The sequence below is a fragment of the Apium graveolens genome, chromosome 10 (assembly GCF_009905375.1).
Source record: "Apium graveolens cultivar Ventura chromosome 10, ASM990537v1, whole genome shotgun sequence".
In the NCBI taxonomy this organism is placed as follows: Eukaryota; Viridiplantae; Streptophyta; class Magnoliopsida; order Apiales; family Apiaceae; genus Apium; species Apium graveolens.
The window spans coordinates 36,357,551-36,383,397 of record NC_133656.1 but is presented as its reverse complement, the minus strand read 5'-3'; the positions used below and the strand labels follow the sequence as shown (position 1 = coordinate 36,383,397).

General features: G+C 38.1%; 1 protein-coding gene across 1 annotated transcript; it reads right to left on the bottom strand.

The window, feature by feature from the left end:
- Window positions 1-13,842: 13,842 nt before the first annotated feature.
- On the bottom strand, window positions 13,843-15,402 carry LOC141690504 (uncharacterized). Its single transcript, XM_074495298.1, has 4 exons — window positions 15,013-15,402; window positions 14,487-14,962; window positions 14,274-14,379; window positions 13,843-14,220 (listed from the first exon to the last, which is right to left on the bottom strand). The coding sequence occupies exons 1-4, from the start codon at window positions 15,400-15,402 to the stop codon at window positions 13,843-13,845; spliced, it is 1,350 nt and encodes a 449-aa protein (XP_074351399.1).
- Between the last annotated feature and the right edge of the window lie 10,445 nt (window positions 15,403-25,847).

The following is a 25,847-nucleotide window of genomic DNA, read 5'->3' as shown; positions in this document are numbered from 1 at the left end:
GCGGATCAAAATCCCTAGAACTTAATCTCAAATCGCGTTTAGCATTTGATTCTAATTATTGCAAAAATAGAAAAAGTTCATGTCGAATTTATTCTAGATTTGTGATAATTGATTTGAGATTAATACCTTGTAATCGATACAGTTGTTGTAACACCTTTCAAGTTTAATAATATTTTTATTTAACTTGAATTTTGTTTCACATTTTTTATTCCGCATTTTATTCGATTATTTGGTAACGTTTGTATTCAACCCCCCTTCTACAAACACATTGGGACCCAACAATTGGTATCAGAGCCTTCTGATTAACGAACAAATCAAGATCCTAGACTTTTGTGATTTTTCAACTCCTTGAATTTTTATTTATTCAAAAATTCATAATGACTTCACATAAAGTTGGAACCGTTAAAATTCCACAATTTGATAAAGAGAATTATATCATGTGGAAGAAGAAGATGCTATTATTTTTACAAGTTGCAAATCCCAAATATTCAAACTTGTTAAAGAAGGGTATAAAAACTCCGATGGTTATTGAACCGGAGGTAATAATAGATGGTGTGGTGACTACTGAAGCTAGAACCTATCCAAAAGAGCCTGAAGATTTTACTCCTGCTGAGAAGGAAGAAGCCTCCTTGGATGCCAGCCTTCAATTAATATTAATTGATTCCCTTGATCCCTTGATGAACAGACATGTGATGAACTGTAAAAATTCCAAACACATGTGGGAAACTATTGAGGTGATTAATGAAGGCACAGAGGAAGTTAGGGAGAACAAGTTGGAAATCCTAACCTCTGAATATGAACATTTCAAATCAAATCCAGGAGAAGGAATTACTGAAGTGTTTGAGAGGTACAATGCGTTGATCAACAACCTGAACATCAATGGAAAGTATTATTCAATCAGGGAGGTCAACAAAAAGTTCCTTTTAACACTGCCAGCTCATCTTGAACATAGAATCACTGCCATTAGAGAAGCTAGAGATCTGAGTGAGATTTCTTTGGACAGGCTCTATGGAGTGTTAAAAACTTATGAGTTGGAGCAGATTCAACAGAAGGAAGTCTACGGGAAGGATAGAATGGTCAGCACATCTAATGCACTTGTAGCTGAAGGTCAACAACAACAACAATCTCAACAGTTAGAAAGAATGGTACAGTTTTCCAAGGGTGAGGAAAATGAGTTAGTAGCAGAATATGATCCTCCTACTACAAATCAATCAAGTGATGATTTTTATTCCTTGGAAGAGCTGGAGCAATTGGAAGACGAGTCAATGGCCCAAATTGTCAAGAGATTCTCCCATGTCAGATTCAAGAGGAATCCCAAGCTTAAGTACAAGTCCAACTACAACAAATTCCAGAAAGGTGGATCTTCATCTTCTAACACCAGCAGTGGTGGATACAAAACAGGGATGGTTGATCGGAGCACCATTAGATGCTATAACTGCAATGAGTTGGGACACTTTGCCACAGAATGTAGGAAGCCAAAGCAAGTAAGAAAGAACTCTGAAAGGGCTTATCTGGCAAAGGGAAGAAGCTGGGATGATACTGACAGTGAAGATGAAGATGAAGGAAATCTTGCTCTTATGGCTATTGATGGAAAAGCTTCATCGTCAAGAATAGAGGTAAAACTTTCTGATGCTGAAATGGTTTATCATCTAAGAGGTAACTTAGATTGTGCACGTCGTGATAATGAACTGTTAAGTTTACAGATCACAGACCTTGAGAAAGAGGTCAATGAATTAAGACTTGTGCACATTAATCAAGACAAATTAAAAGAACAGGTATCTTTTCTAGAGAATAGAGTTGACTGTTATAGAAAACTCGAAACTATTCTCAAAGACAAGATCACCGGTCTTGAGACTAAGGTTAGAGCCTACTTTAATTCTTGTTCGAAGGCTAAAGAGTTCTACAGTAAGCAAGCTGTTAATCAAACATCTGGAATAGGTTATGATTACAATGCTGCTATTGGAGAATTAGGCATAAACTCCCCTCCTCATGTATGTGCTAAAGGGAGGGAAGTACCACATGTGCTTAAGGGTGTTGATGAACCCCTCTATAAAGCATCAATTGCTGAACCATTTGATGCGACCTCTTCTATTATTCAAGAAGAAATACGTGCTGAGGATCATGCTAATGAGAAGATTGTTTCCAAGTCAAGTGAGTCGAAAGTTCCAGTCAAAGTTGTGAAAGCAACTGAGACTAACTCAGACACACATGAGTTGGATAACAATAATGCCATGTCTACCATGCATAAATTGCCTGCTGTTAATCACTCTCATAAAGCATGTGGTGTTGCTAATTGTATGTCTTGTGCTTTTAATATGATGTATGCTTATTTTAATGGTAAGCATGTGTCTAATGATAAGACTACTCCTCGTCAGCATGTGAATAACAAGAAGCATGATAGGTCTAAGACTGCTAGTCCTTCTAAGTCTAGAAAGGAGACATTTGTGCCTAAGCTTAAACAGAAATTTGTTAAGGCTGTTTACAAGGTCAAATGTTCAGTCATTGAGAAAGTTGAGACAATTAAAATTAAAAATGTTGTTTTGCCTGATAAAGGACAGTTCTACAAGTATGCCGGGCCCAACCAAGTTTGGGTTCCGAAGAAGGTCTAATCCATTTGTAGTGCAGGGCATTAAACAGGTGTAACCGGTAGTGTGGATTCTTGACAGTGGATCATCAAGACATATGACCGGAGATAGAGCCCTGCTATCAAATGTGGATTGAGAAAGCTGGCCCCCATGATTACCTTTGGAGATAACAGCAAAGGTGTATCCGAGGGATATGGCTGTTTGCAAGCTGGGAATGTTATCATTGTAATTTTGTATATTGTGCTAGGTTATTATCAGGAAGCAGTATCTAACATATAGCACCAGTGACGAGACTTGAGAATATTACGACATATCAGGCACTTGCTGCACATTACACTTGGAATTGTACTCTAGTAAGATGTGTACAAGTGTACTCCTGGTTGGTGAGTTAAAAGAGGAAGTCAGTGCACCACAGTTCATGGACTTTGCAGCTGCAGATCTATTGGACTATGCAATCTCTTCTTCACAATCTCACTTCAGGTTGGTATGAACTAGTATACTGCTCAAGCAATCGTCAAGGACATGGTATGGCACTCTAACAGAAGTTATAATTTTATATGAACTAGTAGAGTCGTCATAATAATGCAACATAACAATTAGTATCTAAAGTACTTGACAAGTATCGGTCAATGATATGTTGTTAACATTATGTTGCAGATATTTATAAGCTTTTGACATGAATGAGAATTACTTAGACTTTACCCTAAGTGATCAATGTTTTATCAAAAACTCATTCATATTAAAAAATAAAATCAAACTTCTTTCTACATTAGTGATTTCTTATTTCATGTAAAATCTTTTAAAATCACTATTGTAAATCATTTTCTCTCTATTACCATATATTCTGTGTTACAGGTTCAGTCTCCAATGACTTTCTTTCATTAACAGTCATGAGGTTGAAAACCCACAACGTCTATCCCAGACTATAAAGACAAACACAAAAACAGAACCAACCAACACTCTCTTACCACTAAGTGTAGTATGAATGAGCGTGAGGGAGATAGTGCCTTAGTGCACCACATAAGGAAGGTTCTGTAGTCAACCCAGTAGCTCTGTCTCCTACATAGATGAGTAGTATTTAAACCGAGACAACTGCTAGACCCCATACATCTTCTCAAAAAGATGTAATGGCTGAAAAGGCACAAAAACAGTTACTAGATTCATTCTCTCAACAGGGTGCGTCTATTGAATTTTGCCTGTCGGCCAAGGTATCCGATGTAGTGTCACCACTTCAAACATAATCAATTATTGATGCACAAGGAGAGGTTACACACACAAAGGATGAGTTGACGGAAACAAGAGTTTCGACCATTTTAAGGTCAGATTCGATTGTTCAAGGTTCGTTAGTGGACCAATTGCCTTTACAGGTGTTAGGAGAGGATACTGATCCAAAAGCCATATGTCAGTGGTCAGTGTCTACCTCCCCAGGCTTAAATCCCCTGGATGCATCTGCGGATAGTGGATCTGACATAGGCGCAGATCGGCAACTTGTTGACAATGATTCAGATATTACCTGATAAGTCACAAGGAAATGTCTTCACAGACATTAGAAGGGAACTTTGATCTTTATGCTAAATTCGTTGGATCATTGTTTACCTTCCCAGAATTCAAATCTGGAACCCTAAAAGGGAAACTAGCAACTTGTAGATTATGACTCAGATTCATCTGACGAGTTTAACAAGGATGGGGATTTGTGAACTCCCATTGCACCACCTGTGACCTCCTTAAGGATGGCTAAGGTGATTTTCCTTGCAGGTACAGCTGATTTTTGGAGCTATGAGAGGAGTGATACACTTGTGAGAATGAGTGTAAACACGAGTGGAGAGAAGAGTGAAACACATGTGAGGTACACTAAAACACAATCACACACTCACAGTGAGGAAGAAAGAGAAACTACTTGTTATTTCTTTTCCAACCAAGTGAAATATGAGAACTCCTTCAGACGACGGCATACATTCCTTCTTTAAGGGGGAGATAAAAGCTTAAGTAATAGTTTGGAGGATTCCTCAACTAAGGGGGAGAAATAGCAGGGAGGAAAAAAAAGATCCTACATGTACACTACACCACACCATTGTTGTTTGTAACTACGGATCCTATTGTACGGGAGAGGTGGTAAACACAAGGTGATTTCCTAGTAAGGGAAGAAGCTGTTAGGGGAGTACCATTGGTTTTTATCTGCGGATCCTATTGTACGGGAGAGGTGGTAAAACGAAGGTGATCTTCTTTAATCAGTTGATTCTCATAGGGGGAGAAGCAAGAGATATGGGCTTCTCAACAGGAAATGTGGTTGTACAAATGAAGATGGAACTACTTGAAGATATGTTCAGTCTAGAGGAACATCTACTTGGAATCTGGAAAATGTTAAATCTCATCCAGAAATTTTCTGCTATTTACTTTGCATGTATGTTTATATCTTTTTCTTATTTGATAGTTGAGTTATCCTCTAGGTATTTGTGTGTTATTGTCTAACAAACAAATAGGGGGAGATTGTAAGTCATATGTCATAGACCTATTTGTATATTCGAGGATTCAACTCAACTCAAATAAGAATGTAATAAGTAAATAGTGGATCTACCGTCAGAGAGATCTCGCAAAGTAATATCTGTCAAAGGATTCAGAGACAATGTTCATCTACAGACTTGAGGAGTTAATTCACTGGAAGAAGTTCAAGAAATTGATCATGCCTCAGTGATATAAGTCAAGATTGTGGATTTATTCAAGTGACAGAGATCTCGTCAGAGTATCATTAATTACAAGGATTTAATCTGAAGAAAATCAAAGTGTCAGAGTCAAGACATGAAGAAACGTCACGGAAGTTAGTCACTCATGAACCAGACAGTACATCGAGTGTCAACGTTGAAGTGGTGGAATTGATTCATAATTTTCAGTGATTTTCAGAAGATTTGCAGAAGAATGGTCGCTGCTCAAGACTAGAATTAATTCTCTATTAATTAATTAAGTCATCTAATTTAATTAAGAAAATAAATTATATCTGCGAAGAATAATTTATTTATTAATTGAATTAATTGATTAATTAATTCTGAATTAATTCTAGGAATTTTAGGAATTTTCAGAAGCTTAATTGGATTAAATTCAAGCATTAAATCAGCAAGACAATTGAAAATGAACTAGCATGACAATCAGGATTGTCATACCGATTGTCATGCTAGGCCATTTTCCATTGTCATACCGAAAGTTACTCTAGGAGGATGATTGTCTTGCTAGTTCATTCTGATTGTCATGCTAGTTCATTCTGATTGTCATGCTAGTTCATTCAGATTGTCTTGCTAGTTCATTCAATTGTCCTACCGAAAGTCTTGCCAGCTATAGGATTGTCATGCCAAGTCAATTCTATTGGTTTTGTTGATTTAAATAGAAGCAGAGAAGCAGCATATCAATCATTTCATTCAAACAGAAAGACAAGAACAAAAGAAAGCAGCCGCCTCTGAAAAATATCATCTTTTATCTGCAGAAATTCAAGATCAATTTCTAGTTTGTTAATGTTAAATCCAAACCACTAGAATTATTTATCTTGTTCTTGTGTAACAATCTAGCGGATCAAAATCCCTAGAACTTAATCTCAAATCGCGTTTAGCATTTGATTCTAATTATTGCAAAAATAGAAAAAGTTCATGTCGAATTTATTCTAGATTTGTGATAATTGATTTGAGATTAATACCTTGTAATCGATACAGTTGTTGTAACACCTTTCAAGTTTAATAATATTTTTATTTAACTTGAATTTTGTTTCACATTTTTTATTCCGCATTTTATTCGATTATTTGGTAACATTTGTATTCAACCCCCCTTCTACAAACACATTGGGACCCAACACCCTGGGATATGATGTGGATCCCCTAATCAAGGGGCACGCTTACAGGCCCAACTGGGGCTTTAGGAGAGGTGACACGGTGGTTGGGTCCACCAAACATTTGAAAGATTAGTCTTTCCAATCTATCACTCCTCAGGACTACACAGACATTGTCACGGGGAGTGATATCAAGTCAAATGAGCATCTGGGTTCTCAAGCCCAAGCTTCGATAAACCATCTACTATTCTTTTTGATATACATATACTTACTTTTTAGTACAGTTTCTTATCGAATCTTTCCTTCTTTTATGTAGTGTAATACCTTCTTCCAGGTGGCACTTCACCAGGATTGGTCGTGAAAGGGCAACTCTGATGAATTTGAGAAGGAGATGAACAAGTGGAAGGAGAGAGCTGGGGTTCTTGAGAAGAAGTTGAAGAACAAGGACGATGAGCTGTCCAAGGCCCACGTTGAGCTGGTAAAGCTTTAGAGTGATAAAGAAACCCTTATTAATGACTACATGGATACCCAGAACTTCAGGGAGTTGATAGAGATTCACGATGAAGGTCTTTACCCCATCCAGTTCACGCAAGGATGGGATGCTGCGGTGAAGGCGGTGGTGGATAAGCACCCTGTCTTGATAGAGGCTGTAACATCCCCAGATCCGGGGTCAGGGATCCGGGTCATCACGGTCTTTCTTTCCACAATTATCACTTAACTTAATTAATAATAAACAACCTCATGCTGTGACCCCACACTAACACACACCACCACACGTCATAGTCTCAGAGATGAAATTGAAATAAGTACAAGTCCTTGAATCCACAATTAAAAGTTATTACAACCCAAAATGATTACTTGATAAGTTTACATTTAATTACCATTATCTGCCACAAGTTATAATTACACATAATTGATTCTCAAAAGTAGAATGTCTGATCTACAGATAGATCTACCTCTGCAGCTATAGCAGCTACGATCTCAACAGGAAGGCGCGGGGCGCTTCCCACGCTCTTGCGCTGGGTCTGCTTGAGCCTGGCCATCTTTCCTAACTGTTGTTGTGTGATGAAGAAATGAAGCAAGAGTGAGCATTACAGCTCGCAAGATAATATATAGTGTAATCAATAATGCAAGTATCTAAATAGATAACTTACTGAAAACCTTTATCAAGTGTAAGATAATTTCTTACTGGATATAAGCTTAAAGGAAGACGAAGTTACCAAATACTTCACTATACTTATATCATTTTAGAAAACCACTTGAACTACCACTGTTCAAATTATAATCAGTTTTCAACAGTTCATCACATAGATGAAACTACAAGACATGATTTGAATAGATTAAATCTTTGAAGTATTATTGAAGGAAATGAAGTTATGATATATTTCATTAAGTTCCGATATATATATCCACATATACATCTTCTTTATACATTTCCTGAAAACCTCTGTCATGAAAAGTATGGATAGAGTTTGTAACATCCAATAAATTTTTGAAAGGAAAAAGAATTATGACATAACCCGATATCTTGCTGATCAGGCAAAGATACCAATACGTAACCTTTTCTACTAGTAGATGGACGAATTCCCCACTGGTCATCACCCTGGCCGCACTAGGGCCTTATGCTGGACTGCCACTCAGCCACTTACGCATTTGATGGACTCCCACTGAGCCACTTACACTATCATGGACGCCCACTGAGCCCATGTTGCTTATGCCGACTCGATAGATGGACTTACTTCCCGAGCGTTGGGTAAGTAATCAATTAATTTATCAAAACAGCAACCTCGTTGCGAATGTAAAATACACCACTGAGCCGGATCCCCCAGGTTTTGAGCGAATATTTAAATCCCCTTTAAAAGGAAGATCTTAAATATAAAAATGAGTTTTGGGATCCGCTCTAACTTTTAAAAATCATTTTGAAGACTCGAAAACACTTTAAAGAGTGTTTGGAATACTGCTGATTTAATAAAGTAAATCAGTCCTGATATATTAGAAAATATCTGAATATTATTATTTAAATAATATTCCCATAATGATAATCCTTATAAAAATAATTGAAGTAGAAGCTGTAAAACTTATACTTGAAACGAGTATTAAATAACCAAGATATACTTATTCGAAAGTACTATCTTTATTTGAATAATAAAAAATAAGTTTGATTATCGACACCTTATTCTTTAATAAAATAAAGTATATATCTCAGCAAATAATCGGAGTCATAGATCCTCAAATGAATATTCAAATAATATTCAATAAATAATATAAACTGAGTCCTAAGCCCTCGAATGAATATTCAAATAATATTCAAATAATAAAATAAACTGAGTCCTAAGCCCTCGAATGAATATTCGAAATAATATTCATTAAATAAAATAAAAGGAGTCATAAACCCTCGAATGAATATTCGAAATAATATTCATTAAATAAAATAAAGTTATCGAATAAACCTTATCCGATTAATAGTTTTAACAACTATATCAATATATATATATATAAATATATATTATACTCGGGAGCCTCGCCTCCCGGTTTTAGAAAAAGTTCACCTTTTGATCCCTTTACTAAGGGTATACTCAAATACCGCTTAACTCTAGCATAAGTATTATGCAACTACAAGCATTTGAACCAACAGATATATAAATCAAGAATATGAAACAGGCATGCATATATACCATATCACATGCTACAATATATCGCAAGAATTTGCTAATAACAAATATGCATTTATCGCAAGATCATGCATATACACATATACATCACAACAACAGTTATACGGGTAGAAAACTTGCCTGAGCGACTGGGGGTTACAAATGGCTCGGGACGAGTCTAGTAACCTATAAACAACATATAAGTTGGAATTAAACCAAAGTCACTTGTAAATCTATACTTTAACCAAATTAGACTCTAACGCTCGCTTTGCGCTTACTGATTCTCTTAAGTCGCTCGAGTACCCTCGGCTCCACCATTTTTAATAAATTAACCATTACGAGTTTTAAGGCGATTCTTTCGCGAGTGTCTTACCAACTGCCTATTACACTTTACATAAATGTTTCATACTCCAATTAGTCCTTTAAGGTCTTTAACCTATGTTTCAAAGTAAGGCGAGGGGGAATGGTTCATTCGCGAAACGTCGTTACTTAAAACGGCCGTTTCTCCTAAACCGTACATCGGAATCAAACGAACCACATATCAAAACGAAGCTCGTAACATGAACTATCTAATAATGGCAAAGGTCAAAACCTAGCAGGGAGTTCTCGGGTCCTAATGTTATTAACAAAAGCAGTCTAAAGTAAATCGGACATTACGACGGCTATGTTTACGCGATTTCCCAATTTTATACCATTCCAATTCAACCACCTATCAATCCTAATTCATTCATACAACCAACATCCATCCACACTACATCATAACAGCCCCAATCAACTCAATATTAACAATTATACTTATTCTTAAACTTGAATTTAAACTATACTTAAGTCCTTTAACCAAACCATAAGATTTCAACATTCAATTCACCACCATTCCAACCCAAACTCTAAACCAACAAGCATTAAGATACTCTATTACCATAAAAACCAAAATCATCGTAATATACAAAGTAAAGCTAGGGTTTGGAGATGATATACCTTCCTTGAAGTGATGTGAGTAGCTAGGAAACCTTAAGAAGCCTTGAGATGTCTTTAGGATGCTTGGATCTTAAAGGAAAAACAAGAAAAATCAAGTTAAAAACCTTGAAATCACTATTCATTCTCTTCTTCATTGATTTCTTGGAGAAGATTGAGAATGAATTGGAGGCTTAAACTCATAGGATAGCCATAACTATGCATAAGGAGTACTAGAGAATTATCTTACCAATTTAGGAAGCTTGGAACTTGAATTTTGAAAATTCTTCTCTTTGAAATGGGAAAAGCCGAGAGCAAGGTTCTTGGTGAAGAGAAATAAAATTTTTGTTTTGATGAAATGATTTGTTTTGGCTTGGTGGATGTAGTTTTGTTTGGATTTTTGGTTAATTACCTTATTAACCTTGTCTTTGTGTGGTTATAAACCAACCACACCTCCTCCCTCCCTATGTCATGCTTACATCACCTTATTGTGTCATCATCTCTTACTTGCCCTCTCCTTATTGGTTGGATGACCTCATCATCCCTAACCTCCTTGATTAACTTCCTAATTGTTTGCCTAATAACTGCTGATCTGTTATACGGTTCGCTTAACTTTCGTTTTCGTTTATCGTTTGAGGGATCATACCCGGGATCTTATTACTTGGGTTTCCTTAACCTTTCTCAATACATTATAATCCTTTTATGATCCTCTCTTATAATCCTTTTATTTAAATCCTTTTTATCCTGTTACCTTATACTCAATTCTTTCCGTATCTAGTGGATTTCCGGGAAAAATCAAAGTGTTCGGAATTGGATTCTGACGATCTTTACATACACTTATATACCATATAGAGTACTAATAAAATCTCAGAATATACATAACAGAACCCCTACATAGTGGGGCATGAAAAGTTTTCTCATTCAGCAAAAACACTATTCATAAGGATTACAAAAAGTTCAAAATTTTGGGGGTTATTACAGAGGCCAAGGATTTCATTAGCCCTGAGCAGCCAGAGACCGAGGACAGCTTGGACGCCCTCTTTAACTCTCTCATGCAGGAAGATCGCATCCTTGATCCTAGCACTACTTTTCCTCCTTCCTCTCCAACAAAAAATGCAGGGAATTTCGCTGATGTAGAGGAATGGCATAATGAGGAGGAGAAGGACAAGGATGATTCTACGAGGGATGAGTAGAGCTTTAGCTTAGCCTTTCATGGCTTTCTGTATTATTTTATTTTATTTCGAACTTATTACCCTCCGGGGTTTATTTATATTATTTCCTTTTTCTGCATTTCTCAAACATTTTACATTTACCTCCCTACTTTGCTTGCTTGTTATACACAACCTTCCTTTTAAGTTTTTTAAAGCATTGCTTTAACTCAAGAGTATAACTTGGTTTTTCAAAACTTAGTATTCAACTCATATTGTGGTCTTTCAATACCTTTCATAAATGGGTCAAACCTCAATAACTACAAACTGGAATATAAATCCTTAAGAATCGAAATGACTTAACAAACTGGAATACAGATCCCAAGCGTGCAAAGCTTCATGGTGCTTTTGAAACTTGTTGCTATTTTAATAAGCAAGTACTTCCTTTTCAACAATATGTAATAAATTTTTAGATTTTAAGCATGCCAATTCCTTGGTATTTCTTCTCCTTCCATAGTCTCCAACTTGTAAGATTCTCTTCCTTGAACACTCTTAACCCTGTATGGCCCTTCCCAATTTGGAGCGAGTTTTCCTTTCTGTCCAACTCATGATGCTTCAACCTTCCTTAAGACTAGATCTCCTTGCTTAAAGAACCTTTCTTTTACCCTCGGTTATAATTAAAAAAGGCCTTTTTTCAGATACTTCACATTCTTTGCATGTGCTTCATCCCGCACTTCATCTATTAAATCCAGGGCTTATCTTTGGCCCTCCTCATTTTCCTCACCATTGTATGCTTGGATTCTTGGGGACAGATGTGATATCTCTACCGATACGACTGCTTCTGCCCCATATGCTAATATAAATGGTGTTGCTACCGTTGTGACTCTGCAAGTGGTTCTATAAGCCCAAAATATTGGAAATATCTCATCTACCCACTTATTCCTAGACTTTTCAATCCTCTTCTTTAATCCATCCAGAATAATTTGATTTTCCACTTCTGTTTACCCGGTGGCTTGAGGATGAGCCACGAAAGTGAAGCACGGCTCAATTTCATTCTCCTCACAAAACTTCCTTAAATCCTTATTATTGAATTATGTTCCATTGTCAGTTACCAAGATTCGAGGAATTCCATATCTGTACATGATGTTTTCCCACAGGAATTGTGCAACTTGCTTGGTTGTAATCTTGGATAGGGGCTTAGCTTCGATCCACTTAGTGAAGTAGTCAATTGCCACAATAAAGAACTTTCTTTGAGCAGTAGCCATCGGGAAAGACGTAAGAATATCCATTCCCCATATAGAAAATAGGATTGGGGAGTTTATGGAAGTAAGCATCTCGGGTGGTTGCCTTACTACAGGGGAATGCTTCTGACAGTGATCACATCTCTTCACGTATTCTTTGGCATCGATCATCATTTCTGGCCAGTATAAGCCTAAATGAGTAACTTTGTGGGCTAAGGCCCTGCCCCAAGTGTTGGCCACATATACCTTCATGTTCTTCTTCCAGTCGGGCCTCGTCTGGCCTGAGGCACCTTAGATAAGGAATTACGAAAGACCTTTTATAAAGAATCCCATCAATCAAAGAATATCTTAAGGCTCGTACATACAATTTTCTCGCCTCCACTACATCACTAGGAAGCCTTCTGGTTTATAGATGAGCCTTAATAGGATCTATTCATGACCCTCCAAGCCCTATGGGGGCAACCAGTTTAACATCTATGCTTCGTATTTTTAGAGTACAAAAGTACACGCTTCCAGAACTTTCTTCTATTTCTGATGAGGAAAATTTGGACACTCATCGAATTGAGTCATCACAGCTCTCACCAGACGTACATAGTTTTCCATTATTTCGTCTCTTTCTTCGAACTCTCCCTTGACCTGGGATATCACAAGTTTCGAATCTTCACAAACTTTCAAGTTTTTGACTCTCAACGTTCCTACTAGGCCAAGACCAGCTATGAGAGCTTCTTACTCAGCTTTATTATTTATAGTCAGAAAGTCTAACTTCATAGAATATTCAATCAAGAACCCATCGGGGCTTTGTAGAACTAGCCTTGCTCCACTCGAATTTATTTTTGTTGCTCTATCAAAATAGAAAACCCAAAATTCTTTTTCCTTAATTTGTTTTCCTTCATTCTCCTCTTTTTCCTCCATGCCCTGAGGTACAGTATCTTCCTGCCCCCCGACTTCTTGGTTGAAGATGGTATATTCAACCGTGAAGTCATCTAAGGCATTGGTTTTTATCACCGTTCATGGATTATACTTTATATCTAATTATCCCGACTCTATGGCCCATTTAATCAGCCTTCCACTGGCCTTAGGACTGTGAATAATGTTTATGAAAGGCTGATTTGTTAGTACCTCAATCTTATAAGCTTGGAAGTAAGGACACAACTTCCTCGAGGCCATCACCAAGGCCAAAGAAAACTTTTCAATAGTCAAATAATTCAACTCAGCCCCATGTAGAATCTTACTGACATAGTATATGGGTTTCTGGATTTTAAGTTCTTCCTTAACCAATATGGCGCTCAAGGTATTTTCTGAAATGGCCAAATATAAGTACAAAGTTTCATTAGGAATTGGTTTGGCCAATGGTGGTGCTTGAACCATGTATTTCTTCAAATCCTTGAATGCTTCTTGGCTTTCATCAGTCCATGCAAAGTCTTTTACTTTCTTCAAAGCCTTGAAGAAAGGTAATCACTTATCCCCAGACTTGGAGATTAATCGACCCAAAGATGTAACTCTCCCAGTGAGTTTCTGAACATACTTTACGAAACGTAGAGGTTCCATGTCTAAGATAGCCTTCATCTTGTCTGGGTTGGTCACGATTCCACTTTTAGAGACCATCAACCCTAAAAATTTTCCAAATCCAACTCCAAAAGCACACTTAGTAGGGTTTAACATCATTTTATGGTATCTCAAGACCTCAAAAGCCTCCTTCAAATGGGATACATGATCAGTCCTCACAAGACTCTTGACTAACATGTCATCTACGTATACTTCCATAGTTTTCCCAATAAGATCTTTAAAGATCTTAATTACCAACCTCTGATAGGTAGCCCCTGCATTTTGAGGCTAAATGCCATAACAAGATAACAAAAAACACCAAAGTCAGTGATGAATGATACCTTTAGGATGTCATCCTCATGCATCTTGATCTGATTGTAACCGCTGAACCCATCCATAATGTTTAGCATCTCATGACCGCAGTTGCGTCGATCAGAGTATTTATCCCTGGCAGCGGGAAATAATATTTTAGGCATGCATCATTTAGATCAGTGAAATCGACACACATTCTCCACTTTCTCTTAGCCTTCTTTACCACTACAGGATTCTCTAACCATTCCGAAAATTGTAATTCTTTAATGAAACCAGCCTCCAAGAGCTTCTCCACTTCTTGCTTGATGGCTTCCTGCCTTTCAGGGGCAAAAATCCTTTTCTTTTGCTTTACGGTCTTTCGATTAGGATCCATGTTCAATTTGTGGGTAATCAACCCCATATCTATGCCTGGAATATCCGCTGCCGTCCAAGCAAATACATCTTTATTCTCTTGCAAGAACCTTACTAACTTCCTTCTAAGGGTCTCCTCCAATGATGCTCCAATAAAGATTACTTTTCTAGGGTCCTCGGGAGCCAAGGGAACCGAGATCAGGTCTTCCGCTAGTTTTCCTCGTTTCTCATCATTTTCATGGATATCCAGATCTTCAATAGGTAAGACCTGCCTCCCTATTCCATCTGCCCTCAACAAGGCTACATAACATCTTCTGCCTATCTTCTGGTCTCCCCCTTCTTCTCCTATTCTGTCTCTTATTGGGAACTTGATCACGGAATGATAGGATGAGGGGACTGTCTTGAAGGCATGTATACCTGTCCTCCCATGAATGCATTATATGTTGATCCAGCCTTTACTACCACAAAGTTCAACATCTGCGTGAATTGTCTTGGCTCTTGACCCATTCTTAGAGGTAGCTTAATTATCCCTTCCACAGGGCATTCGACTCCAGCGAAACCATATATCGGCATATCAGTTGGGATTAATTGGTCATTATAACCCATTCTAATGAAAGTATCATAGATTAAGATGTCTACCAAATCTCCATTGTCTACCAGGTTTCTCTTCATCGGGTTGTTCCCTATTATGGGTGTTATGACTAGAGGATCGTCATGGGGAAACTTAAACCCTTCCAAGTCAAAATCATCAAATACCACTGATACTCCTGTCCTAGCCCTTTTCGGAGCTTCCCCTACTATGTGCATGACTTCTCTAGCATAAGCTTTCCTTGAGTTTTTAGACGATCCAGTAGCAGTTGGACCTCCAAAGATCGTGTTTATCACTGGCCCTCGGCGTTGAGGGTTTCGCCCCTGGTCATCTTGATCCCTCTTATGATCGTCGAAATTCCTTCTTCAATTGTTATTTATTTCATCTTTCTCCCCACTTCCAGTATACTTGCTCAGTCTTCCTTTTTGAATAAGGAATTCAATTTCATCTTTCAGTTGTTGACACTCATCTGTGTCATGTCCAGCATCCTTGTGAAATCTATAATATTTGCTCTTATCTAGATTAGCAGGATCAGCCTTCAAGGTTTTAGGCCAGCGAACATCCCTGTCTCTCTCGATTTCCATTAAGATCTGACTTCTGGGAGCATTCATCCTAGCATATTCGTTAAACTTTTGTCTAGGTCCCCTTTCTTAGGTGGTGAATCATCACCTTTTTCAACTACAAGATACTTATCCTTGGATTTGTATTCTTGGTTTGTTTTCCTTTTTTTTTTCCAGCAGTGGGATCATTGTTCACTACCGTCTTCCCCATACTTTCCTCTACCTTGATATACTTCCCAGCTCTATCTTGGAGCTGTAACATGGTTTCAGGGGGCGCTTAGCTAAGGACATCTTGACATGATTAACAGGGTCTCCAATACCATCGTATGCTTTGATGGTGGGCATCTTGAACTTTCTTGAGATGCGGGAATTCATTATCTCGTCAGTGAATGGTGGGTTTGGATCATCAGGATCTCCTAGGGGCATTAAATCACTTGGATCAGCCCTTGGGGCAACAACCCTTCTTGGTACTGGACTATCCACGTCTATGATTGAAGGAAAATCTCCTTGCCTCGCAGCAGGTGGAGGTCATGGGGTCAGGTGCGCCTCCAGGTTGTACTTCAACCTTTGGATCACAGCTTCATGAGCCCTGATCCTCTCCTGGACATCTTGGGGATTCATCCCTTGAGTGCTCTTGGGTCGCTGGTTGGTACTAGCCACCGGCTCTTTACCAGCACGTCTCCTCCTTGGAGCGACCTCGTCGTCCGATAATTTGGAGTCTCTATTAGAATAGGGTCCAGAGAATTCTCGATCCTCTGAGATGAGAGTTAAGCCACGTAAGTATTGGGGTGTCTGCCCCCGTGCTTCGCTCCGGTTAGAGTGTCCACTTCCTCCGACCTCGGGGTATATGTTGGGCTTGCTGAGCAGGCATAACTCCATATTAGTTTGATATTGTCCGCTTTGGGCCGAGCCCGCACGGGTTTGTTTTTAGGCACCTCCCAAAAGGCCTCATACTAATTGGAGTTATCTGGCTGCTTATATTCTAGCAAACTGCCCCTCCCACAAACAATGTGGGACAACTCCTAACAATCTCCCCCTTCACACATCGGGCCCGACACCTGTCGATTCTGCCTCCTGATTGTGTGATCTGGCTCCCCCTTGACCCATACTGGAAGTCCATCTGGCTATCTGCTCCCCCTAGGCCCAAATTGGAAGATCCACCTGCCTTTTACTTGAGCCCATTCTGGGGCAAGCCCATCTGCCTCTTCCTAGGTCCATTCTGGAGCCCACGTGAGATTGTTATGGACCGTTTATAACCTGAAGCTCTGATACCACTTGTTGGGAACCACGGACTTAGGGTGTTACTACATTTTACGATAAAGATTACGAAAAGAGGATTACCTTATTAATGGTTGATTCCACGCTCTTCTATTGTACTCCCAAATTCCCTTGAGTGAAGTGTGGCCTCCGTCTTCTCAAGTTATCCTCTCTTCTTGCTCCTTGGTGGCTACAATATGTTTTCACACAATTCCAAGCAAGAAGAGAATAAGAATATATATAGGCTACAATAGGGACCATGGATAATTAGGTTGGGCCTTCTAATTACATCTTGAGCCTAGCCCAATGTAACTAAATATTAATTCAATCCACTAAAGAATTAATATGTGCACTACCTTTCCTAATACCGTAATTTAATTAATTCGGTTCCAATATTATTTGCTTATTAAATTCCCCATGTTTAAAATATCATATGTCCATTAATTAAATAAATTACTGATAATTTATTTAATTAATATCTTTTATCCTTGATCATCCACTCAACCTTTATTTAATTATGCCAGAATAAATTCCACCTGCAGGGTTTCACATAATTAAATATTTTTGAGCTTTCAAGGGGACATCATTAACCCGAATATTATCAGGACATGGATTCCTTCAATAAATAATATCCACCATGTATATAATTCCATCACCCAAAATATAATGATATAATTCAAAAGAATTATTTCATATATAAATCAAAGCATGTAAATAATATACACGTGTCAATTACTATTTCCGGATTAAGAACCTAAGCATTAATAATAACATAGAATCTTAGTTCTCCTTCTTAATCAGTATTAAGGGAACAATTCTAAATTTGATCCTGTTCAATATACACAAAGTATACTAGTATTATTTATTAGTCAATATAAACTAATCTAAATAATACTACAGCCATACCAGTGGATTGTCCAACACCACCTGTGCTGTGAACCTTATTATATTATATAACCGTATTTAACAATCTAATATTCTGTATCCCATTTGATACTAGATTGTTCATAATATATAATATTAGACAACATGTAAACATTCAAATGATTCTCAAATAAACTGGCCAGAAATAAATGTACATACTTCAAATAAATATTTTCAGTATACACTAACAATCTCCCACTTATAGTCAAAATATTCTATGTGTACATCAGTGTTTATTTAATCCACTATTACATATAAATCTATGTGTTCATCCATCTGACTCCTATCGCTTCCACATGCTTGTCAAAAACCTTGGTTGGCAAGCTCTTTGTGAAAGGATCTGCTCGGTTGTCTTCTGATGATATGTGAGCCACAACTATATCCCCTCGCTTTACGATTCCTCGTATGAGATGATACTTACGTTCAATATGTTTAGCTGCTTCGTGGTCTCGCGGTTCCTTTGAATTTGCCACAGCACCAGTGTTATCATAATACACCGTCAAGCTCCTAGGCAAATTAGGTACCACATCTAAGTCCAAAAGGAAGTTCCTGAACCATACAGCCTCCTTGGCAGCCTCAGAGGCCGCCACGTACTCGGCCTCCATGGCGGAGTCTGCAATGCATTTCTGCTTTACACTCCTCCATATAACGGCTCCACCTCCCAAAGTAAAAACATATCCCGAGGTTGATTTCCTCTTATCCCTATCTGATTGGAAATCTGAATCAGTATATCCCAAAGGAAATAGATCCGAGGCCTTGTAAATTAACATATACTCCTTAGTCCTTCTCAGGTACTTGAGTATAGTTTTTACTGCACTCCAATGTTCCTGACCTGGGTTCGACTGATATCTACTAACCATGCCTACAACAAAGCAGATGTCAGGCCTCGTACATAACATAGCATACATTAAGCTTCCACATGCTGAAGCATAAGGAACTGCTTTCATGCTCTCTATATCCTTAGGTGTCGAAGGACACTGCTTCTTAGATAGAGCAACTCCATGCTTAAAAGGTAAAAAACCTTTCTTGGAGTTCTGCATGTTAAAACGAGCTAATACTTCATCGATGTAGGGCTCTTGAGATAAAGCCAACATCCTTTTCTTGCGATCCCTTATAACTTTGATCCCAAGGATGTATGCCGCTTCACCTAAGTCCTTCATATCAAATTGTTTGAACAACCATGCCTTTACTGATGACAACATCTCAACATTGTTTCCAATGAGTAAAATATCATCTACATATAGTACTAGAAAAACCACTGCATTACCTTCACTTCTCTTATACACGCACGATTCGCTTGGACTTTGATCAAATCCATATGACTGGACTGCCTGATCAAAACGAATATTCCAGTCTCTAGAAGCTTGTTTAAGTCCATAAATAGACCTCTTAAGCTTACATACCAGATGCTCTTGGCCTTCCTTAATGAATCCTTTTGGTTGCTGCATATAGATGGTTTCTTCAAGACTTCCATTAAGAAAAGCTGTCTTGACATCCATTTTCCAAATCTCATAATCGAGATGAGCTGCTATAGATAAAAGAATACGGATTGACTTAAGCATGACTACCGGTGAAAAGGTTTCCTCATAATCGATACCTTCTTTCTGAGTATACCCTTTCGCAACAAGTCTTGCTTTCCAGGCTTTCACCTTTTAATCTAAACCCCTTCTTTTCTTGTAGATCCACTTACATCCAATAGGTTTTATACCTTTGGGTGGTTCCACGAGCTCCCAAACCTGATTAGAATACATTGATTCTATCTCAGATTCCATCACCTTTTGCCAAAGATCTGCATCTTTGTCTTGTACTGCCTCTTCGTATGTACGGGGATCATCATCATGTTCACCAGGGACCAAGTCTGAAGACTCTCCCAAAAACATGAATCTATCAGGCTGTTGAACAACCCTCCCACTACGACGAGGCACTGGTACGGTATTAGTGACAGGTTGTACATTATGTTGTGGTTGTTTTACTTGTACTACAGCTTCATGGGTATTATTTGTCCCTCCCACTAGTTCCTCTAAAACGACACTACTCATGGGTTTATGATTCATTATATAGTCCTCCTCCAAGAATCTTGCATTGGTGCTAACAATGACATCCCGATTCTTCGGACTATAAAATAAATATCCTTTCGTTCCCATGGGGTAGCCTACAAACAACCTTACTTCTGTACGAGATTCTAACTTAGTCGCGTTCTTGTTCAGCACATGTGCTGGACAACCCCATATTCGAATATGTCTTAGACTCAGTTTATCCCCGGTCCACAATTCTAAGGGGTTTTAGGAACCGACTTAGAAGGTACTAAGTTCAGAAGATAAGCTGCTGTCTCTAAGGCATGTCCCCAAAACGACTTGGGTAAATCCGAATAACTCATCATCGATCTAACACTCTCTAAAAGAGTCCGGTTCCTTCTCTCTGCTACACCGTTCTGCTGGGGTGTGCCTGCTGCAGTTAACTGGGTACCTATCCCATTTTCTGATAAATATTCCCTAAATTCTGCAAGCAAGTATTCGCTACCACGATCTGATCGTAGTGACTTGATACTTTTATTAAGTCGTTTCTCCGTTTTAGCTTTGGACTCTTTGAACTTATCAAAGCACTCAGACTTACGGTGCAACAAATAAATGTACCCATATCTAGAATAATCATCAATGAAAGTGACGAAATATTCATAACCACCTTTTGCTTGGATATTCATGGGTCCACATAAATCAGAGTGAACCAATTCTAACAGTTGTTTGGCTCTATTCCCTTTTGTCTTGAAAGGCCTATTAGTCATTTTACCTTCCAAGCAGGATTCACAAACTGGAAATGGCTCCACTGCCAATGAGCTTAAAGGCCCGTCTACTACCAGTCTTTGAATCCTCCTCAAGTTAATATGACCTAATCTCAAGTGCCAAAGATATGTTTGGTTCAAACTAGAAGGTTCCTTTCTTTTAGTAGAGTTAGAAGATGTGTTGTTCAATTCCCTAAATTGCAGTTGCAGTGCAGGTTGACTAGGATTAATTATATACAAATTGTCTTGTAATGTACCAGAACATATAATTCGTTTATTCATCATAATAGAAACATTACGATCCAAACAAACATTATAACCATCCAAAGTAAGTTTAGAAACCGAAATTAGATTCCTTCTAAAAGAAGGTACATAAAGACAATTGTTCAAAACCAAAATCCTATCAGAACCAAAAGATAAATGAATAACTCCTACTACAACTACTGCTACTTTCGTAGCATCTCCCATGAACACGTATATCTCACCATCTCTAAGCATTCTGGATAGTTGGAACCCCTGCATAGAATTACAAACATGATCAGTGGCTCCTGTATCTACACACCAAGTGCTCGTAGATATAGCCGCTATAAATGTTTCTGTAACTAGAGAAAGAGACATACCAGTATTGTTTGTCTTCTTAGGAAGAGGACAATCCTGTTTCCAGTGACCTGACTGTTTGCATCTGAAGCACTTTCCCTTAGGCTTTTTCACACCACCCTGAACTCCCACTGCCTTCACAGCTTTCTGTGTCAGAGCCTTTTTCTTCTTCTTAATACCTTTCGGCTTAGAGGAAGAACCTTTCTCAGCCACATTCACTTGAACACTCTGCTGAAATAATCCTTCAGCTGCCTGAAGTTCTGTCAGCAGTTCCGCGAGACTATACTGCCTCTTATTCATGTTGTAATTCAAGCGGAACTGCTCAAAACTCTTGGACAAGCTCATAAGGATAATGTCAATCTGGGTTTCCCCGTCAAGTTCAGCACCAAGGATCTCTATCTCATTCAGATGAGACATCATCTTGAGAACATGATCCCTTACAGGTGTGCCTTCAGCCATCTGAGTGTTTATTAAAGCCTTCATGGCTACTTGCCTAGCAGCCCTATTCTGATCTCCAAAAAGTTCCTTGAGATTAAAGAGCATATCTGAAGCAGTGGCCATAGACTGATGCTGATGCTGCAAAACACCCGACATTGCTGCCAGAATGTAACATCGCGACATTTCATCAGCCTTAATCCACCGTTTATAATACTCTTTCTCATCTTCAGGAGCATCAACAGCAGGTTGTTCAGGCTTAGGTTCATAAGTGCAAAACTTGTACTCCTCAGCAGTCAACACAATGTCCAAATTTCATTTCCATTCAATATAGTTAGGTTCGGTAAGTTTGTTATCCTTAAGTATGGTGAATAGTGGATTAAAACCCATTTTATCCTGAGAATCATGCATAAAAACATCACATAAATAAGGGTGCATTAATTATTAAGATCTATTGATTCCTCTAACAATTATTAAAATTTAATGCACTAACATATAAACACCATAAGCTTCTGGTACGCCACGATGTGTGACATGTATACCACCTAATTTTGTTTAAATGTTACTTCGGTCCTATTACTAAATAATATGCCACGTTGGGGTGGACTATATTATTTTTTATAGCTAAGTGTATACCATCATCAAATCTTAAATTATTCGAAATCTATGGAACTTGGTACGCCACGATGGGTGGCGTGTATACCTTCCAATATTCGTAATTTTGCCTTGAATAGAATACTTCAATTCAATATTCATCAATGGTTTGATTTTTAGGTAGTGGAGGAGTCACATCGGTCTCGCTTAAAACCCACAGCCTTACAAGTTCGATGAACCCATTTTTGACAAAATCGCCCCAAATCAGAAATAAAGAAAATCCGTATTTATTCCTTTCAAAATTTATTAATTTAAGAAGTTTGTTCTAGTAATTTCTATAACATTCTAGACACCATAAATTACATGCCACGATGGGTGACGTATATATAATTTATATTCGTCTTTATGTTAAATTACCTACAACCAATAATAGAGACCATGGGATTTAATTTCATATTAATTACCTCTCCCACTTAGAATTTTTTTTTATTAAAATTGAGGAATTTTAAAATTAAATGGGGCCCTATGTTGTTATAATTATGTCTAATCATGCATTCAAAATACACACATAATTTTAGAAACATATAACATTTAATTAAAGCAATAAATAAAATTTATGTCCATGCCGTCCTAATTAAGTTAAACATGCAATTTTAAAAGAATTACACACATAATTAACGACGTACATAATCAATAAATTAAAGAAATAATTAAAATTTAATGGAAAAAATTAAAATAAATTTTCCACTATTATGGCCCTTGAAAAAAAATCCAGCTCTCAAAAAAAATCTGCCCCAAGCGCCCCCCGACGCCCCCAGCAGCCCCAGCAGCCCCAGCAACCCCAGCAGTCCCAGTTGCCCCAGCAGCCCCAGCAGTCCCAGCTGCCGCAGCGGCCCCAGCAGCCCCAGCTGCCGCAACGGCCGCAGCGCGCGCGCCTGTTACTTTTCTGTGAGTTTTGTTTTGATTTTGTTTGATTCAAACATCAACAACAGCCCCTTGTAATCGCACAGCGGAACAAAAAACTACCGGAATTGATTTCCGATCGCACATAACTATTACAAAATACCCGGAACAATTACAAAAAAATAGATCTAATACAAAACTAATTTTGTAAAATCTATTCTAACACGATCAACCCTCGTGTAAATTACAACCATGATTAAACCACGTGGAAACCAAAACAAAAATTAACCATGATTAAACCACGTGGGATCCAAACACATAATTAAAATATACATGGCCATAATAGTGGATTAACAACCTGCATCAAAACAAATACAAGCAAAACACTATATACACGCATATATAATTACAACATGGACATTATATCATAAAACGTAGAACCCATTACCAGGCTCTTGATACCAATTGTTGGGCTTGCTGAGCAGGCATAACTCCACATTAGTATGATATTGTCCGCTTTGGGCCGAGCCCGCACGGGTTTGTTTTTGGGCACCTTCCAAAAGACCTCATACTAATTGGAGTTATCTGGCTGCTTATATTCTAGCAAACTGCCCCTCCCACAAACGATGTGGGACAACTCCTAACAATCTCCCCCTTCACACATCGGGCCCGACACCTGTCGATTCTGCCTCCTGATTGTGTGATCTGGCTCCCCCTTGACCCATACTGGAAGTCCATCTGGCTATCTACTCCCCCTAGGCCCAAATTGGAAGATCCACCTGCCTTTTACTTGAGCCCAGTCTGGGGCAAGCCCATCTGCCTCTTTCTAGGTCCATTCTGGAGCCCACGTGAGATTGTTATGGACCGTTTACAACCTGAAGCTCTGATACCACTTGTTGGGAACCACGGACTTAGGGTGTTACTACGTTTTATGATAAAGATTACGAAAAGAGGATTACCTTGTTAATGGTTGATTCCACGCTCTTCTATTGTATTCCCAAATTCCCTTGAGCGAAGTGTGGTCTCCGTCTTCTCAAGTTATCCTCTCTTCTTGCTCCTTGGTGGCTACAATATATTTTCACACAATTCCAAGCAAGAAGAGAATAAGAATATATATAGGCTACAATAGGGACCATGGATAATTAGGTTGGGCCTTCTAATTACATCTTGAGCCTAGCCCAATGTAATTAAATATTAATTCAATCCACTAAAGAATTAATATTTGCACTACCTTTCCTAATACCGTAATTTAATTAATTCGTTTCCAATATTATTTGCTTATTAAATTCCCCATGTTTAAAATATCATATGTCCATTAATTAAATAAATTACTGATAATTTATTTAATTAATATCTTTTATCCTTGATCATCCACTCAACCTTTATTTAATTATGCCAGAATAAATTCCACCTGCAGGGTTTCACATAATTAAATATTTTTGAGCTTTCAAGGGGACATCATTAACCCGAATATTATCAGGACATGGATTCCTTCAATAAATAATATCCACCATGTATATAATTCCATCACCCAAAATATAATGATATAATTCAAAAGAATTATTTCATATATAAATCAAAGCATGTAAATAATATACACGTGTCAATTACTATTTCCGGATTAAGAACCTAAGCATTAATAATAACATAGAATCTTAGTTCTCCTTCTTAATCAGTATTAAGGGAACAATTCTAAATTTGATCCTGTTCAATATACACAAAGTATACTAGTATTATTTATTAGTCAATATAAACTAATCTAAATAATACTACAGCCATACCAGTGGATTGTCCAACACCACCTGTGTTGTGAACCTTATTATATTATATAACCGTATTTAACAATCTAATATTCTGTATCCCATTTGATACTAGATTGTTCACAATATATAATATTAGACAACATGTAAACATTCAAATGATTCTCAAATAAACTGGCCAAAAATAAATGTACATACTTCAAATAAATATTTTCAGTATACACTAACAGTATAGGGGAATCTCGTAAGGGGGGTTAGTGGTCACGATCATTGAATACTCATACCCAACGGGTTGATAGTTCACAGGTGCATGTAGTTGCGGAAATTGGGGATTCGTCCCTTAAGGAGCCAAGGGATTTGTCCCTTGTGGCTGAGCCTCGGTTTCCCCTACCGGGGTTCCTCCTTGGGTGGAGGCATATGTCGAGTGCGGTGGTACCTTTACCACTGATACAATTGTTTGTGATGGTACATGAGTGTCTATCCCACTATTGTTTCTCCTCCGTGTTCACCATGGTTGTTGTTCGCTTCCCCAAGATGGCGCCAAATGCTATGGGTAAAAAACCAGGGTGTATTTATTACTAGGGTTCGTGAGCTTCAAGGCTCTATTTGAATACTCTCGTATTTTGTGACTCAATCTGCCTTCACAAGATGCCTACATACCTTGCTGTGTGCTAAGGATCAAGTCAAAAATATAGTTCTGATTTGTGGGACGAGGCCCCTTATATAGGCAATGGATGCCTTGAATTGGATTAGGGTTAGGAGACTTAGTGGACAAGTATCAGATTTAGAGTGGACTTTGTAGTCCTAGAATTTAGGAAATTGATTCCATGTCCTATAAGGTTTCTTGATGGACA